This window comes from Pongo pygmaeus, chromosome 11 (assembly GCF_028885625.2).
Source record: "Pongo pygmaeus isolate AG05252 chromosome 11, NHGRI_mPonPyg2-v2.0_pri, whole genome shotgun sequence".
Lineage (NCBI taxonomy): Eukaryota > Metazoa > Chordata > Mammalia > Primates > Hominidae > Pongo > Pongo pygmaeus.
This window is the reverse complement of record NC_072384.2, coordinates 81,302,674-81,319,557: the sequence shown is the minus strand read 5'-3', so window position 1 is coordinate 81,319,557 and position 16,884 is coordinate 81,302,674. Positions and strand designations below refer to the sequence as shown.

The following is a 16,884-nucleotide window of genomic DNA, read 5'->3' as shown; positions in this document are numbered from 1 at the left end:
TGATAGTTCTCTCCAAAATGCTTCAGCATGTAGCTCTAAAAATAGATATTTTTCAGATAACCAAATATCATTAACCTGCCAAATCAATGAATGATAATTGCTTATTAACATTTAGTACTTGGTCCGTAGTCAAATTCTCCATATTTTCCATAATGTCTTTTATAGTTAACTTTTACCAACTAGTGTCCAATCAAGAATCATTCGTTTAACTAATTACATTTAAACTATAACATTACAACATGTTTTTTCATATGTTTTATTCTCTCTGACATTGACTTATGGAAGAGACTAGATTATTTGTCCTGTAGACGTTTTATCGTACATAAGAGTTACTAGGAGAGCTTAGATTACTAGTCCCCACTCTCAGAAATTTTGATTCAGTGGCTCTTTCCAGTGAGCTGCTGGTGATGTTGGGCTTTCATTCTGAAGACCATACTTTGAGCACTACTGCTGTACCACTATCCGATGGCTTCTTTGTGATATCGTTTAACTTGTTCTGTTGCCTGTATTTCCTCTAAACTGCATTTTCAATCTAAAGGCTTACTGAGATTCATGTTTGATACTTTGGGCAAGAATACTTCATAAGTTGTAGTGCTTAATGTTAGGTAGCACTTAATTCTGACTATTTCACTATTCATGAGGCTAAGCTAAGGAGGTGACAGCCTGATCCTTCTATTGTAATGTTTCATGTGAAACTACTAGATAATTTGTTGAGGGGGGGGGGTAGGGAAGAGATATCTAGTTTTCAATAAATATTTCACCTAATGGTTTTAACACACATTGATCATCCTTGCCTGAACTAATTATTTAATTAGGGATGGCAACATGGAGACTTTCTAATTCAATCTTTTTTTTTTCTAAATGAATGGCCTTGTTTTTATTTTTAAATGGATGTTACTTCACAACTGGGGTTATTTGATTACCCAGAAATATAGTGCATATTAAAAAGGTAGGATAATTGCTTGGTTAACTAATTAAGTAATTTTTAATTACCAGTTTTCACAGTAAGGCACTAAAGTTTCTGACTTGAGCAAAGATAAAGTGGAAAGATAAAGTGGTCGTTTAGTGAGATGGGCAAGACTGTGGATAGATAGACTAGGTTTGGTGGGAAAGTCAGAATATCAGTTTTGAATATGTTAAGTTTGAGATGTCTATTAGAAACACATGTTGACGAGGCCGGGTGCAATGGCTCACACCTGTAATCTCAGTACTTGGGAGGCTGAGGTGGGCGGATCACCTGAAGTCAGGAGTTCAAGATGAGCCTGGCCAACATGTGAAACCCTGTGTTTACTAAAAATACAAAAATTAGCTGGGCTTGGTGGCATGCACCTGTAATCCCAGTAATCCCAGCTACTTGGGAGGCTGAGGTGGGAGAATCACTTGAACCCAGGAGGCGGAGGTTGCAGTGAGCCAAGATCCCGCCAGCCACTGCACTTCAGCCTGGGTGACAGAGCGAGACTCCATCTAAAAAAAACCATATATATATATGTTGACAATATTTCAGTTGAATAAAATAAAATATTCTAGCTATTTTAGGTAGAAAGGCATTTTATACCGATACTACTACTAAAGGGTAAGAAGATATTGACTGTAGTGCATTAAATATACTGATGGCCTACAACTGTTGCTGTGTTGCTTTTTCCTCTTCACCATACATATGCAGCCTCATGAAACATTTTCCATGACCAGCACACTGAAGGAAATAAAAGGAACCTAGTTTAGAGATGGTTCTGCATGATACAACAAAAATGAGCTACTAAAGCATTACAATCCCACTCAAGAGTATTCCCCCCCTCAAATAGTAGGGCTGGTCTTTTAATCAGGTGATACTAATTGTCAAGGTGTGATGGCCAAGGGATTGATGTTTATCAGTGTATGGACAGTGGTTCAGAGTTTGGTGAATTAGTCGAGTTGAAAGAGAAAGATTGGTGACAAAGATGTATGAGGTGGAAAGTATGCTTTCACAGAAGAAGAACAGAAAATGAGATTTATGTTTTTTTGTAAATGTTCAACAAAGAAAATTCGTTCAGAGGAGGAAATAGGTAGGCAAGATGCCCCATCCTACAGATGTTAGTCAGCATCACTGCAAAGCAACCTCAGGGCTTATGCGGTGGACACTTAAAGTAGCACTGGTGCAGGGATGGGAGAAATAAATGGATTTAATAAGCACTGCTGCTTACCAAGGTTGATTGAATTGCCTGTTGCCAAGTGTTCTACCTGCAAACAGATCAGCCTTGAGCCCTGGATATGGCACCATGTCCCAGAGCAACCAGCCAGCCACCTGGTGGCAGGTTGATTACATTGGATTTGCTCTGTTATGGAAGGTCAGTGGTTTGTCACTGCTGCGATGAATGCTTACTGTACGTTTGGATTTGCATTCCCTGCCCACCATGTTTCTGCCAGCAATAACATCATGGCCTTATTAAAGCCTTATTCAGTAATATGACATCCTATATAATATTGCTTTTGATCAGGAGACTCATTCACATCAAAATAAGTGAGGCAATTGGCTGACAACTACAGGATTCGCTGGTCTTACCATGTTCCTGTTGTAGCATATTGTATTTCTACCTGGAAGATAAAACCTTGCGACATTAAAGTAGTTTTTAGTTCCATAAACATAATACAGGGGTCTATGAATCAAGAAGTGGAGGTAGAAGTGTTGTCTTTTACTTCACATCTAATCCCGTGTTCAAAATATTTTTTCATCTTGCCTCTGCAACTTTGAGCTTTGCTGATACACCGAGGTTTTAGTGTGAGGAAACAATACTTTCATATGGGAACATGATAGTTGTTCGATTGAACTGGACATTTAGAATAACCTGGCCACATTACTGAACTGTATAACTGAAGCAACAAGGGAAAAAAATGAAGATGCTACGCTGGCAAAGATGATTAATTTTGATTATTGGGAGAAATAGTATTGCTACTGTTACTTAGGAGGAAGACTATATGTCTAGAAACTAGGAGGAAACCTGGGTTGCCTCCTTGTAGCAGGGTAAAATGAGTGAGTACCTTGTCTAAGAAACTGAACCCAGAAGACATGGGAAATCTAAACAGATCAATTAACACCAAAGAAACAGGCATTTTCTGGTACTTCTAAAAAAGTACCAGACTAATATTTTCACAGAGATGTTCGTTATACCCTTGAGGAACAGGAACAGAAAACTTCTGTACTATTTAAACTATTTTAGAGGATAGAAAAGGAAAGAAAACTCCAGATTTTATTTATAGAACTTGCATGAAATTGATACCAGATTCTGACAATGCAAGTTCAAAAAGGAAAACTAGAGATCAGTGTTACTTATAAATGTCAAACAGCTCTTAATAAAATAAGAATAGATGGATGTGGTTATCAACATGATAAATATGTTTGTCACATTTTAAAGCCTACATGGGGACACATTTGAGGTTTTCTTATTCTAGAACTGACAGGAATGTCCTTTATTATGAGCACTATTAGTCAAATTTTTCTGGTGGGACTAATGTAAGTACACTACTGAAGAAAATGAATGGTATGAACATTGGAAAGGGGAAATTAAATGATTATTATTTACAGATAAAATAATTGTTAACCTGGAAAATCCAAGAGAATAAAGGGAAGGCCTACAATTAAGGAGTTAAGGAAAGGGCTAGGTATAGAAATCAATAGTTTTGATATATGCAGGCTATAGCTAGTTAGGAGATGAGTTAGGGGAAAAAACACGTTGACAGCAGCAACAGAAAAGCTGATAAACCTAGAATTGTTCACCACTTACCTTAAAATGTTTAACATGGTACTGACGGAGACAGGAGATTATTTATATGGAAAAACATACCATGTTTCTATACAGAAAGATTGAACATCACAAAAGTATTATTTGATCTTAAGATAATTTAATGCAATCTCAGTGAAATACCAGGAGAATGTTTTTAAGCTAGACAAACTTATTTCAAAGATCATATGTAAAAATAAGCAAAAATAGATGTGAAAAATTCTTTAGAGTAATGAGAGACCAGTCTTATTGACTATTAAGTCATTATAAAACTATAATATTTAAAACATGGTACTGACATATGAATAGATCAGTGGATCTCAGATGGGCAGTTCAGAAAGAGATCCAAACACATACAAAAATTTAGTACCTCTAAAGGTGGCATTTAAAATCTGTGGGGAAAGATGGATTTTCCAATGAATAATGTTGGGATAGGTAGATAGCCATCTGAAAAAAATGAAAGTCAAATCCCAACTTTTTACCTTTTATCAAAATGAACTTCAGATACAATTGAAAATATAAAATTGAGACCATAAAAGTATTAGAAGAAAAATGCAGTTTTTAAGTCTCAAAAGGGGACTCTTCAATATGATAAAAAGCCCAGAGGCCATAAAAGAGATGATTGATAAATTCAAATATAGGTCCATATAAGCGAAAACTTTCAGTATGGAGAAAACATCATAAATTATTAAGGCAAATGACACACTAGGAAAAGCATTTGTAACTCGTAACAAGCCTAGTTTTCTTACTGTATAAAGTACTACTGTCATAATTGACAAAGAAAATATGAAGAATTGGCAAGTGACATACACAGAAAGTTCATAGAAAAAATAATAACTCTTAAACATTTACAAAATTTTACAACTTCCCTCATAAAAAGAGAAATGGAAATTGAAATTAGAATCACATACAATATTTCACTTTTCATTTGTCAAAGATCAGAAAGTTTGAACATACTGTGGGTTTATGTTTATAAGGATGTGAGAAAACAGGCAATCTAAATTCCTTGTAGAGTGTAAATTGGTACTAATAAGAGAAAAATTTATTGAATACTTTGTGCCAGGTGCTTTTCTGAGCACTTTACATTTAATTATCTCAACTTATCCAGAAAGTACTATTATTTCTGTATTACACATGAGGAATTTGAAGAAAAGTTAGACGAGTAATTCAAAGTCACACAGTTAATAAATGACAGAGTGAAGATTTGAGACCATTTCACAACTCTGCTGTTTCTATACTGAGTGATTTAACAATATATGATAAAACCTTAAGAGTACATACTCTTTGATCCAGTGATTCTACTTCCAGAAGTTTGTCCATTTTGCATCAAATAGATGGAGAATAGCATTCATTGCATTGTTATTTGCAGTAAAGGAAGATTGGAAACAACCTAAACATTTACCCTCAAGGACTCATCCATACAAAAGAATTGAAGTAAATTCATCCAGTTGAATATGAGGCAGCTTTAGATAAAGTGAGATGGCATCCTATGTAGTGATATGGAGTCATCTTTAAAATATAGTAAAAGGAAAAAGCAAGATACAGAATAGCATGTAGGGAAGCTTCTGTCTATGTAAAAAGCTGTAGAATATACATGCATTTTTGTATATGCATAGAATATTCCTAGACGAGGCCAAACATGGTGGTTCACGCCTGTAATCCTAGCACTTTGGGAGGCTGAGGCAGGTGATTCACTTGGCTCCAAGAGTTCAGGACGAGCCTGGCCAACATGGCAAAACCCCATCTCTAGAAAAAATATAAAAATTAGCTGGGTCTGGTGGTGTATGCCTGTGGTCCCAGCTACTTGGGAGGCTGAGGCAAGAGGATTGCTTGAGCCTGGGAGGCGAAGGTTGTAGTGAGTCAAGATCATGCCACTGCACTCCAGCTTGGGTGACAGAGCAAGACACCATTCATCTCTCTCTCTCTCTCTCTCCTCTCTCTCTCTCTCTCTCTACACACACACACACCCACCCACACACACATATATATACACGTGTGTGTGTGTGTATATATATATATATACACGTGTGTGTATATAGATATATTTCTAGAAGGATTCTCAAAGTGATATCAGTGATTGTTGTGCAAGAAGGAAACTAGATATCAGTGAATGAGCTAAATAAGGTGATTTTGAATTCTGTAGCATGTATATGATTTACCTATAGAGAAAGCAGTGGAGCATGTGTTTCTCAAATATAGAATGTTTGCAGTGAGGTCACTTGGTGAAAAGTATAGCCATGTCAGACAGATGTAGGTTCAGATTCCAGGACTTCCAGGACTGCTGAAAGGGAAAGGGGCTTTGGATCTCCTTCAGCTCCAGGCAGCATTGCTCCTTTCCCAGCTTTGACATTAGCTGGAGGGAAGACAAGTTCTTAGAACTCTATGTGCTTGGGACAAGACCCCTTCCCCCCACTGCCTTATTCTCCAACCATAACTGCTGCAAACAATTCTTACCTCTTCCACCCCATGTCACTGCCTAAAACCCTTCATCACCTGGCCTCCCATGCCTCTAAGTCTCTGTACATCCCCTAGCCTGACGCTGTCCCCAACCCTCCTCAACTCCAGACACCATTTTACTTTACCCTCTGGAATTGTCCATTATTAGCAAAATCTCCTTTATTTTCAACCTCCTTTCTAAATATTTTCCCCACATTCTTGTTGTAATAGAGACCCAGCTTTCCCAGGAATGTATAGCTTTCCTTGCGGTCCTCTAAAGTGGTAACAGTTTCTCTGCCATACATTTCATACCACTGGTCCTGGAGATATTGTCAATGTCTTAATGTCTTCCTTCCATCTCACTTAAATTTTGAGACCGTAATTCCTTTTTCCTCTCTTAAAATTTCTCAGTGTTGAAGCTCAATCCATTAGATACCTCTAGCTGGCACTACTAGTTGCAGTCCTGTGCAGACTACTGAGTCATTTTCTTTATTCCTTGAAGACTTAAACTCTATCTTACTCTCACTCTCTCTGACACTACTCCTATGAAAATATTATGTTTCTTTAGCTATTCTTTCAGTTTTTGGTCTCCTCTCCTTCAACGAGGATGATTTCTAGAATGTTGGTTCTCAAAATGTGGTCCCTTTGCAAACATCATCAGCACCGGGAACCTGTTATAAATATGAATCCCCAGACCACACCCCAGACTACTAAGCCCAAAATTCTGGGGGCTAGAGCCCAGAATCTATGTTTTAAGAAGCACTTCAGGTGATTCTGATGAATATGCCAGTTTCTTAGATCTTGTTATTGTCATTACTGACAACTTTCTCTGAGACCACAATTTGAATCTACCAATTTTTCACTAGTACTCACCCATCTTAAGTCCTTACTTTACCCTTACAAGCCAGACATTTGAATATTCCTTAACTCTTCTCTTTCACATACTATATCCAAAGAGTTAACAAATGCTGTCAGCTATACCTTCAAAATACATATGGAATCTAACTTTTAACCTCCACTGCAGTCACTCCAGTCCAAGCACAACTATTTCCCACCTGGAGTATTGCAACTGTTCTTGTTTGGTGGCCCTTGGCCCTACTTTATCTAGTTTCCACAAAGCAGCCAGAATGTTTCTTTCAACACCTAAGGTTATGTGGCTTCATTGATCGAAATTCATCATGCTTCACCTCTTTCTCTACAAAAGCCAAAGTCCTTGTAAATGTCTGTAAGGCTCGAGGGTGATCTGACCTTCCCTGGACAGGAAGTCACGCCCTCCTTTGCCCTCCCTCTCTCCCACTACTAGTGATCTTCATTTTTATCTTTAGAATGTATTTCATTACCACATGACATACTCTTGTTCCTTTCTGTCTTGTGCCATTAGAGTGGGAGCTTCACAAGGGCAGAGGCTTTTCTTGTTCACTGACAGAGCCTCAGCTTCTGGAACCCTGCCTTGTACTGAGCAGGCATGCAGTTATTTGTGAATAAATGAATGAATATAGGAAGATAAATAAAAGTTGTTTTTCTGTGTGTGATAACACTGTCCTTATTGGGACTACCCCTGCTTGAGAAGTAAAGCAGGGCATTCCAATAAGTTTACCAGGTAAAGTAAACTTAATCAGGATATTTAATCTGACACTTGGCCTCTCAGCCTTAAGCAAGTTTCTTTTCCTGTTGTGTTTTGGTAAAAGTAAGCTTAGTTCTTCATGGTTAAAGGACAACAATATTGTCCTGCATGATATTTTTAAAACCCAATCAAGAATCACACATTGCATTTGATTTTCATGCCTTTAGTCTCCATTAAAAGTGTGCCCTTTGTATTAATAATTAGAGTGATGAGGGACAGAGTTTAAGAATATATAAATATTTTGTCCCCAACTGACTGTCACTGGATGGCTTTGGCACCCATTGGTGATTCTTGCCTGAATCAGTAATTATTGTGATGACTGAAAATAGTGATTTTTCTCACTGTATAATTCTTCTATATTTATTAATTACCTTAATATTATTCTATAGAACAGAATGTTCCCTTCTCATCTTTTGTTTAGTGTCAGTATTACTTATGAAGTTGGGTGTTTAGAAAATTCAATGTTGTATAATACTGTTATTATTCAATATTGTATTGTCTCAGTTTGGGTCTTTCATCTGAGTCCTTTCATGTAAATAGTATAAAGATCAGTAGTAGAGGAACATAGAGTAAAGTGTGAGCAGAGAAGCCTTACTCTGAGACAAACTTCAGAGAGGTAGACTCCGTTGCTGATTAAGAAAGGCTTCACTGAGGAAGTGTTGTTTGAAGTGAGCTTTGAAAAGTCGTAAAATTTTGACAAAAGTGGGGATGAGGTGGAGCATAAAGGAAAAACTGTCTGAACAAAGGAAGGCCCGGCAGACTAGGAATTTGGTAATAATACAGTGGTTTTGGACCTTGATGAGGAAGTTGAAATGGAACATAAAAACCCTCTGCATTTAGCTCCATTTATTTGCTCAGGCAGCTCTCACTGCCTAAAATTTTCACCCCTGCTGTTTTGCTCAGGGGTGGGATGAGGGGTAATGAGGGAGGAAATTTTAGGGGGTGAAAACAGCACAAGCCAAAAACACTGCTCAGATGCTCCCTTCTCTTGAAGCCTTTTCCAGATCCTTAATAAGAATTAACCACCCTCTCTCACACACTCTGTTGTACTTTGTGCTTCTCTGTTAACCAGCCTCTGTGTTTTGTGCGGTCTGTATTTGTGGATACATCTTCCTCCTTTAAAGCACGAATCATATCTTAATCCCTTGGCCCTTCTTCCCAGTACTTAGCACAAATGCTCAATACATGTTTCTTTAACACGTGTAACAGAGGAAGGAGAGGAGAGTGAGTGGGATTGGGAGCAGGAGGGTTCTGAATATCATTTTAAGGGGTTTGGGCTCACTCTTCAGGCAGCAATGGGCCATAGCCACCTTTGAACTGTGCAGCACTGATCAGAGCTGTGATGCCAAAGGATGCAGTGGAAGGGGAGGACAGCCAGCATGCCTGGGCATGGTCCCCAAGTCAGAGGACATCAGTGGGAGAAGGGAGAAGGCATGGAAGCAAGTAGCTACCATCTTATGAATCTGAGCACCCATTCAAAGGTGGCAAGGAAAAAGGAAGGCATTGAGCACGGTTTTGAGGTTTCCAGCCTGGGTGATTGGAGGCTGACGCAGGCTTCTTACCAAAAAGGGCCCTAGGCAGTTTCACCAGGAATGTTTAAGGAGTTTATCATGACCCTATCTCTTGTCTAAAACTCTCCCAAAAATCAAAACAGTATGTCCTGTTGAAATGCTTTATTGTATCAAATATAATGAGAAGTAAAATATTCTCTCTACTTGACGTATGAAACACTGACTTCCTGTAGTGGATAATTTTCACTTGTCTTTTTAGTAATGGTTTTTATTAAAAATAGATGTTAATAACTGCTTCTTTAATCTTTAAACATGGCCCTCTGAGAGCAGCTTACCATAAAAGAAACGGTTGTCAGCTTTCTTTTTGCTCCTCAGTCCCTCCTGCCCCTTCCTAACAACAGAAAATTTGCTTTGCACCTGCTCCAACTGGGTTCGAAGAGATAAGCATCTTGCAAGCCCAGAAAATTGTAGTATCAAATCTCAGCCCCAACTGTGAGGCAGCACTATCATCGAATCCCTGCTGAGAGGCGTTGCTTTCCCAATTCCCAAAAGAGTTCTTTCTCCCCTGGCCCCTTTTCAGGCTTGAACTCTGACCGAAACCCTCTTTTTAACTCCCAGCATGCACTGTACTTGGTACTGACACTGACCCATCCCTGCTTCCTCTATTCTGCACTGGACTCATCAGTAGGTCAGGCGTTGGTAGCCCTGGGGTCACTGGGGTGCCCAATTCCAATAATGAGCACATTTAGCTAAGGAGAGGAAATGTACCCTTCTATTTGTTACAGTCCATTGCTTTTTTTTCAGAAACAAATGCTAAAAGAACATTTGGTATATTGTGGTTTGGTAAATACACATAGCACTGCCTAATATTCACAAAGTTGCCTCTTTTTTTTTTGCATCTTCCTTCATAAATTAAATATATTGTTCTAACTCATGATTTATTTTAAGAGGGTTATACCTATTTCACAGCTAGGAAATGTTTTCAAATAAAGTTATATTCAGAATACTCTTGCAAGAATTTCCAATAAAAATAGCAAATACTATTTAAATGCATATAACATTCTAACAGACTTGTGTGTCATTTTAAAGGGAAAGAAAAAAAATGATGACAAGGACTTTACAACTTTGTCTTTAAAATTTCTTCTTAGGCTTTCCAAACAGACCGAAGTCATTAAAAATACTCCTTAACCCCCAAAGTCACAAAAAAGAAGCTACCCAGGTTTATTATGAGAAGGTTGAACCTCTGTTGAAGCTTGCAGGAATAAAAACTGATGTAACAAGTAAGTAATTTTCAGAATATAATTTCACCGTCTGTAAAAACATATAAAAGCAAGATAATCTGAATTTGTCCTTAATGCAAACTTGAGAACTACTTGAGAAGCATTTTTATGTCTTCATAACCTACTGCAGCCAGCTCGAGGGTTATAATTATTTTGCTGTGTTATTTTTATTAGAATATTAATATTTTCTCTTTAGAACTTTTTCAGATTTTTTTTCAGACCTAAACAATTGTTAGATATAATTACAAAGGAAGCTGTATACTTGTTTACATCTTCACGGAGATGTTTGCTACTTACACATTAATTTTGCAGTTAGGCAAGAAATTGATTTTTTGCTCACTTATATAATTGATGTCTTTCCATGGAATTCTTCCTTGGGTTGTTTTCGTTCTGACTCTGACCCCTGCTGGTTAGGTCAAAACTAAGCACTGAACTGCTGGTTTTATTAATAGATGAATTTAGAGATGCTAGAAGCTTAAATTCGTTGTCTAAACTAAGAAATGTACTTAGGTTTGTGCCAAGGAAAATAGAAACTTGTTAATGCTAAACTTAATAGATGATTAGTAATATCATTTTTGATTTTTTTAATTTGGTGGTCACATTTCTTTGTTTCTTTGAGACTTATTTTCGTATGGTGGGGAACTGAGTAGAAGAGTCGACGCTATGGAGAATCGCAACCTTCCTAGCTTTATTTCTATGTGGCTTCGCTAACAGTGGAAATTTGCAATACATTTTAATTGATGAAAAGTATTATAAAATAAGACTACTCAGGGGACAACCCAGAGTGCAATTGGAACTTCCTAGTCCCAGTTATAGATTCCTAGGGAAGGGATTCACAGTGATGTGGCTTTACTCAGCTGTAAACAAAGGAGATAAGTTTCAAGATGTTAATAATATCATTGAAGCCTACACCTAGTGATTTGATGGATTGAGGTAGAAGAAAGTTCCAAAAAAAAAAAAAGCAAGTTTTGTAGGAAGGTCAGCCCCCATGAAATGTGCCTATAACTATAGAGGTTCGAGAGAAACTACCATGAAAAACTCAAGAGGAATTTTTGAATTAAAATAAAGTTATAGTGAAGAAGTTAACCTTTCATGTTTGTGACCTTTGGCTTATTTAGAGGTGATTTACAAGTAAAAGAGAAAATTCAGATTTATGTTTTCTTTCTACTGAGGATTTCCAAAGATTGGCTGAAGGAAAAGTTTGAGATTTGTATTAGGGTGAGACAATTAAAAGTTGAATGAACATATTGGCATACTCAATGACTATTTTGTTCATTGCTTTTACATGTGAATACTACAAAGCAGCTTAACATGGATATTGCTATATAGCATTCACTTCAGGAATCTCGTTGTATGCTTGCTCTGTGTTCAACATTGTGCAGGATGCAAGATGAATAAGCTATCATACTTGCAATTGGATGACTTTCTATATTATTAGAGATTCAAAGAGATACTTAAAACCATTATAGCTGGGGTATACATAAAATAACTTTGATGTCTCAGAGGTGATATTTTGATCGGAAGATTCAAGAAAAACATTTGAACTAGGCAGTTTTTAAGAGGCAGACAAAAAATGAGGGAAGGAAGTCAGGCTAACAGGCATGTACTGTAAAAGTTGGGGGGGGGCGGGGAGAGAGAGAGTATGTGTGTGTGAGAGAGTCCATGTGTGTTACACCCATACATCTGGAGAGTTTGTGCCAAACTTTGCTCTACTTTCCTCAGTTTTGACATTATCTGAAATCTTATTCTATCATCATAAAATAGCTGCCAGTGAATTTCATCCTTTCTTATTAATATCCAGTGGGATGGGGAGAGGTGTGCATATGTGTGCAAGAGAGACCCAATATGCTTTAATCCTGAAGATGAATTAAAATTTCCTTTTTTTAAGTTTGGGCACAGATACTGTATTAGCGCAGTCCATCTGGAATAATCATTTATTTAACCATCAAGACTCTTCCCAGGGGCTGAGGGCAGATCCCCTTTTCCTGATGACTGAAATGCCTCAGTTGAATCTGGATTCTGTTAGGGAGAAGAAAGGGCAAAATGACTTCTAGGAAGGCTCTCAACAATGTATACTACAGGAGGTATAATTCCAGGTTATGGATGGATCCTTATGCTGCACTCAGCAGTTTACTCATCGTGTATTGATCCACAGTTGGTGTAAATTTTTTTTTATCATAGTGTTGCAATCTGGTTTGGCAAAGATGACTCCACCAGCAGAATTAAAATTAAAAAGGAAGAGAGAAAAAGAGATTGGAGACAAGAAAACTGATATACAAGGCCTGAACTAAGGCAGAGGAAATCATCTAAATGTGCTTTCCTTCTTAATTGTATTGGAGACAAAAATATTACGTTCTAGGATTTTTTCTCTAAATTTGTAAATATTACTAAGTACCATATTTAAACATAAAACAATAGAATATTCCGTAAAGCAAATTTAGAATTTACTTACATTTGTGCAGAATGGCTAATTATTAGCTGCCTAACACTCCTCCTACAGGCAAATTTCTAAAATTACATCATTCGCTTATAAAACCATTTTAGTATGCATATTGGCTCAATATTTATGAAAAATATTTCTTGAATAAACCTGTGAATATTTGAAAAGTTTTAGTCTTCCTGCCTATCTTACAGTGTTATTTTTGTAGTTGAAATAATATATTTGAAACTTTGTATATTATACTACAGAAAGATGGTCATAATACTGTTAGTTTCAGTTTCAAAAATTATGTCATGGTAAGATTGAATTCATACTTTATTTGAAAGAGAAAGTATATGGAAGAGTAAAGCAGAAAGAGGACATATCTTCTGCATGTCCAGTGGGACATTGTTTTAATGTATCCTTGTGTGAATGGGTGAGTCCAAATGGAATTGGAATTACAAAATAAACCCTACATGATGAGTTAATTAGGAAATAGTGCTATATAAATATGAAGTATAATATGAACAATTACAGCTAGATATATACACTATAAGCTACTGTAATTTTTTCATAAATTTATTTTAAAAATGGATCTTACCACATTAATAAAAATATACTTCTTTCATTTTGGGTTGTGCTGAAATCCTAACTACTTCTGAATATAGATCAGCATCTTTTGAAATATTTGTGCTAAAGTTGCATCCCCACTCTGCTACCACCACCAAGGTGTAGTATCTTATCTAATAGCATCAGAAAAACTTCTGGGAGAACCTGGAAAGAATTATTTTTTCCTAATTACCTATTTGTATACAAATCAAAGAAGAGTATGAATGACAAGCCCATGCTGGCATATGACATCATTTCTCTTGCTTCTAAAACAAAGCAAGTTTTAGAGATTGTACTACTAAATGTGTGACAGATATTTTGAGGATCAGAGATCCATAGGATAATTCATAGAACAGTCGAGTGAAAAAGTTAAGGCAGCAGAGAAATCAGACTGAAAAGAACTTTTGAGGCCACATGGTTCAATTTTCTCCTTGTGGGTGGAGCACAGGTGTGTGGCACTCAACTTTGGCTTGGCCACCTACACTAGAGGCAGAGTATGTTGTTACTGGACAATACTGTTTGACATTCTTATGAATGTTCAGTTACTGTACCTTTGGGCAGATTAGAAAAGGCACCTCCTCTGTGCTGACTTACAAAAAGATGCCTTTTCTTCCAGGCGAATTCATCCTTTGCTTATAAAACCATTTTAGTATGCATATTGGCTCAATATTTATAAAAAAATATTTCATACTTTCAGAATATTCATATTTCAAAAATATTCAGCCCAAGGTCACTAGATTCAGCCTAAGGTCTTTTGTTAGATTGCAAATCCATCATTCCCGTTGGCTAAGTACCTTTGTGCTAGGCATAAACTGTACAAAATGAGAACTTGTGAGCTGACATTTGCCTCTTTGTAATTTTTATGTACTAGAGTTAATGTTATCTCTTGTAGTAATATGAAATAAATGTGCCCCATCTATTGTATGAGAGTCATTGAGATATTTGAAGACAGATATCCTGTCTGCCCCTCATCTCTTGTTCACGATAGGTACTTCCATTGCCTTCAGTTACTTTTTGCATTAACAGAGCTGCTAGACCTTATCATGGTCATTATCATTATCATAGTCAAAGACATTTATCTGAAGGAAACCTTGATCTCTGCCAGCTCAGGGCTCTTGGGAGTGCCTAGTCACCAGATAATTTTACCTCCTGGGCAGAGTTGTCAAGAAAGTGGTGTTTGTTATCATTTTCCTCTTCTTTCTCCTAAAATCACGCTTCTAACATGGCTGTTAACAAACCTCTTTATAGTGTTTCTCTGGTTGTTTTTGGCTCTACTTGAAGCCTTCCGTTTCTTGGAAATGCCTCTTGCCTTTCTAAATCTCACCCAGCAGAAAGCTAGGCCATCTAATGAAACTGTGTCACAAAAGATTCCAGTAGCCTGAGGCATCACTCCTTCCAATTTTACCTGCATTTTAATACAAAATCTGAAAAGTAAATGTTCATGCATCATATCTAGCTAGAGAGAAAGATAATTCTGTGTAAAAGATTCTTTTTATTACCTCTTAAATAATTGTGGGTGTATATGGCCAATCCTGTTCCCATAGCATTCAGATGTGAGTTAGGAAGTTGGAACTTTATACCTGGGGACAATGAAGACTCACTAATGGAGTATATACAAAAAAGTGATATGATTAAATATGTATGTGAAAGTGGTTATTCTGGCTAGAATGGGGGAGAGGTTTGAGGGAGACAAGATAAAAGGCTATTGTAGTACAGGTGGAGTATCACTTATCTGAAAGGCTTGGGACCAGAACTGTTACAGATTTAGGATGTTTTTAGCTTTTGGAATATTTGCATTATACTTAACCACTTCAGCATCTCTCTCATTTGAAAATCTGAAATTGAAAATACTCCAATGAGCATTTACTTTGAACGTCATGTCAGTGCTCCAAAATGTTTAGATGTTGAAGCGTTTTGGATTTTAGATTTTCTGGTTACAGATACTTAACTTGTCTACACATAAAAGATATTTAGTGATCAGATCAATCAGCTAATTTAGGGAATTAGCTGGGAGAAATGGAGGAATGCTATGGCATAATTTAAAGACAGAAACAACTGGCCTTGGCCATGGAGTGGTTCTGGAGAGTGCAGGAAAGGGACAATCTAGAAAGAAGTCATTTTCCTGTCTTGGAGTAGATGATGGAACACAAAAAGAACAATATATTTGAGAGAGAATATATTTGAAGGTATACATAATGGATTCTGTTTTGAGCTTACTAACTTTAAAGTACCTACAGGACAGGAAAGAAAATGACATTTCAGTATCACATCCCACACTAGAATTTTATCACCAAACCAAGAAATTTTTCCTTATGTCCAAATCAAATCTCACCTGATTTTATTTCAGCTGATTTTCTCATCAACATTGGGTATCAACATTAAAACTTTCTCTTGTCTTCCTGAGGAAGTTGCATTTGCACCAAAGAGGGCAGGGGGAAATTCCCAGCAGTGAGAACTGTGTTCAAAGACCTGTAAACTGTGAAGACTTCACATCTCCTATTTAGAAAGAGCACAGGTTGGCAATCTCATAGGAAAAGGAAAATAGATGAAAGAAGAGGCTGGGTTACATTTTTTGAAATTACATTTGTCTAGCAATCCTTTCTTTATGTTTGTTTGTAGGGGGATGATTTGAATCTGGCTGTCACTGATTCCAGGGCCCACAATAGCCTGTCTAAATACATATTTGGTCCTTTCTACTATATCTAAATAGTAATCCAGATCACTCTTTATCCTTTTGCCTAACATTGTTTTTTATAACCACCTATTACTTCATATTATAATTCATTATTTCATTAGGATATATTGTCTATCTCCAGAATGCAAATTCCTGAGGCCAAAGACTAATTCATTTTGTTCATTTTGCTAATATATTTTATAGATGTAGATAGTCAGGTTCTTTTCATTTTGTTTCTTTGTTCTAAATCTTTGATTTTATTGAACTTGTACGATGTTACTCAAAAAATTGCTATTTTCAGACAGGTTGCATTAGTGTATAATCAAATTCCACTCACAATATCAAAAAAAGACTGTTACAAATTAAAAAAAAATAAAAATAGCATTCAATAATAACACAGTTCTAAAGCTCATTATTGGATTTGAAAAACTTTACCAATGTAAGCTTTGGTATAAAAGTAAGGCTTGGTAAACTGATTCTTAGCATAAATATTTTTTCATAATATTCTTATTTTTAATGTGTATATGTAAGATGTTTTATTTTGCATTTTAAGGTTGTAACTACTTGCTGTAGTTA

At 36.6% G+C, this 16,884-nt stretch overlaps 1 protein-coding gene across 4 annotated transcripts in view; it reads left to right on the top strand.

Moving 5' to 3' along the window:
- The window catches only part of CERKL (ceramide kinase like), a 121,375-nt gene that overhangs the window by 73,304 nt on the left and 31,187 nt on the right, over positions 1 to 16,884 (top strand). For 3 of the 4 annotated variants that reach the window (XM_054479297.2, XM_054479299.2, XM_054479298.2), the window contains exon 3: positions 10,475 to 10,606. The exons of the other annotated variant lie outside the window; for it this stretch is intronic. In XM_054479297.2, the coding sequence (XP_054335272.1) occupies positions 10,475 to 10,606 (132 nt within the window). The remainder of the gene's footprint in view (positions 1 to 10,474; positions 10,607 to 16,884) is intronic. 4 annotated transcript variants of the gene reach the window in all.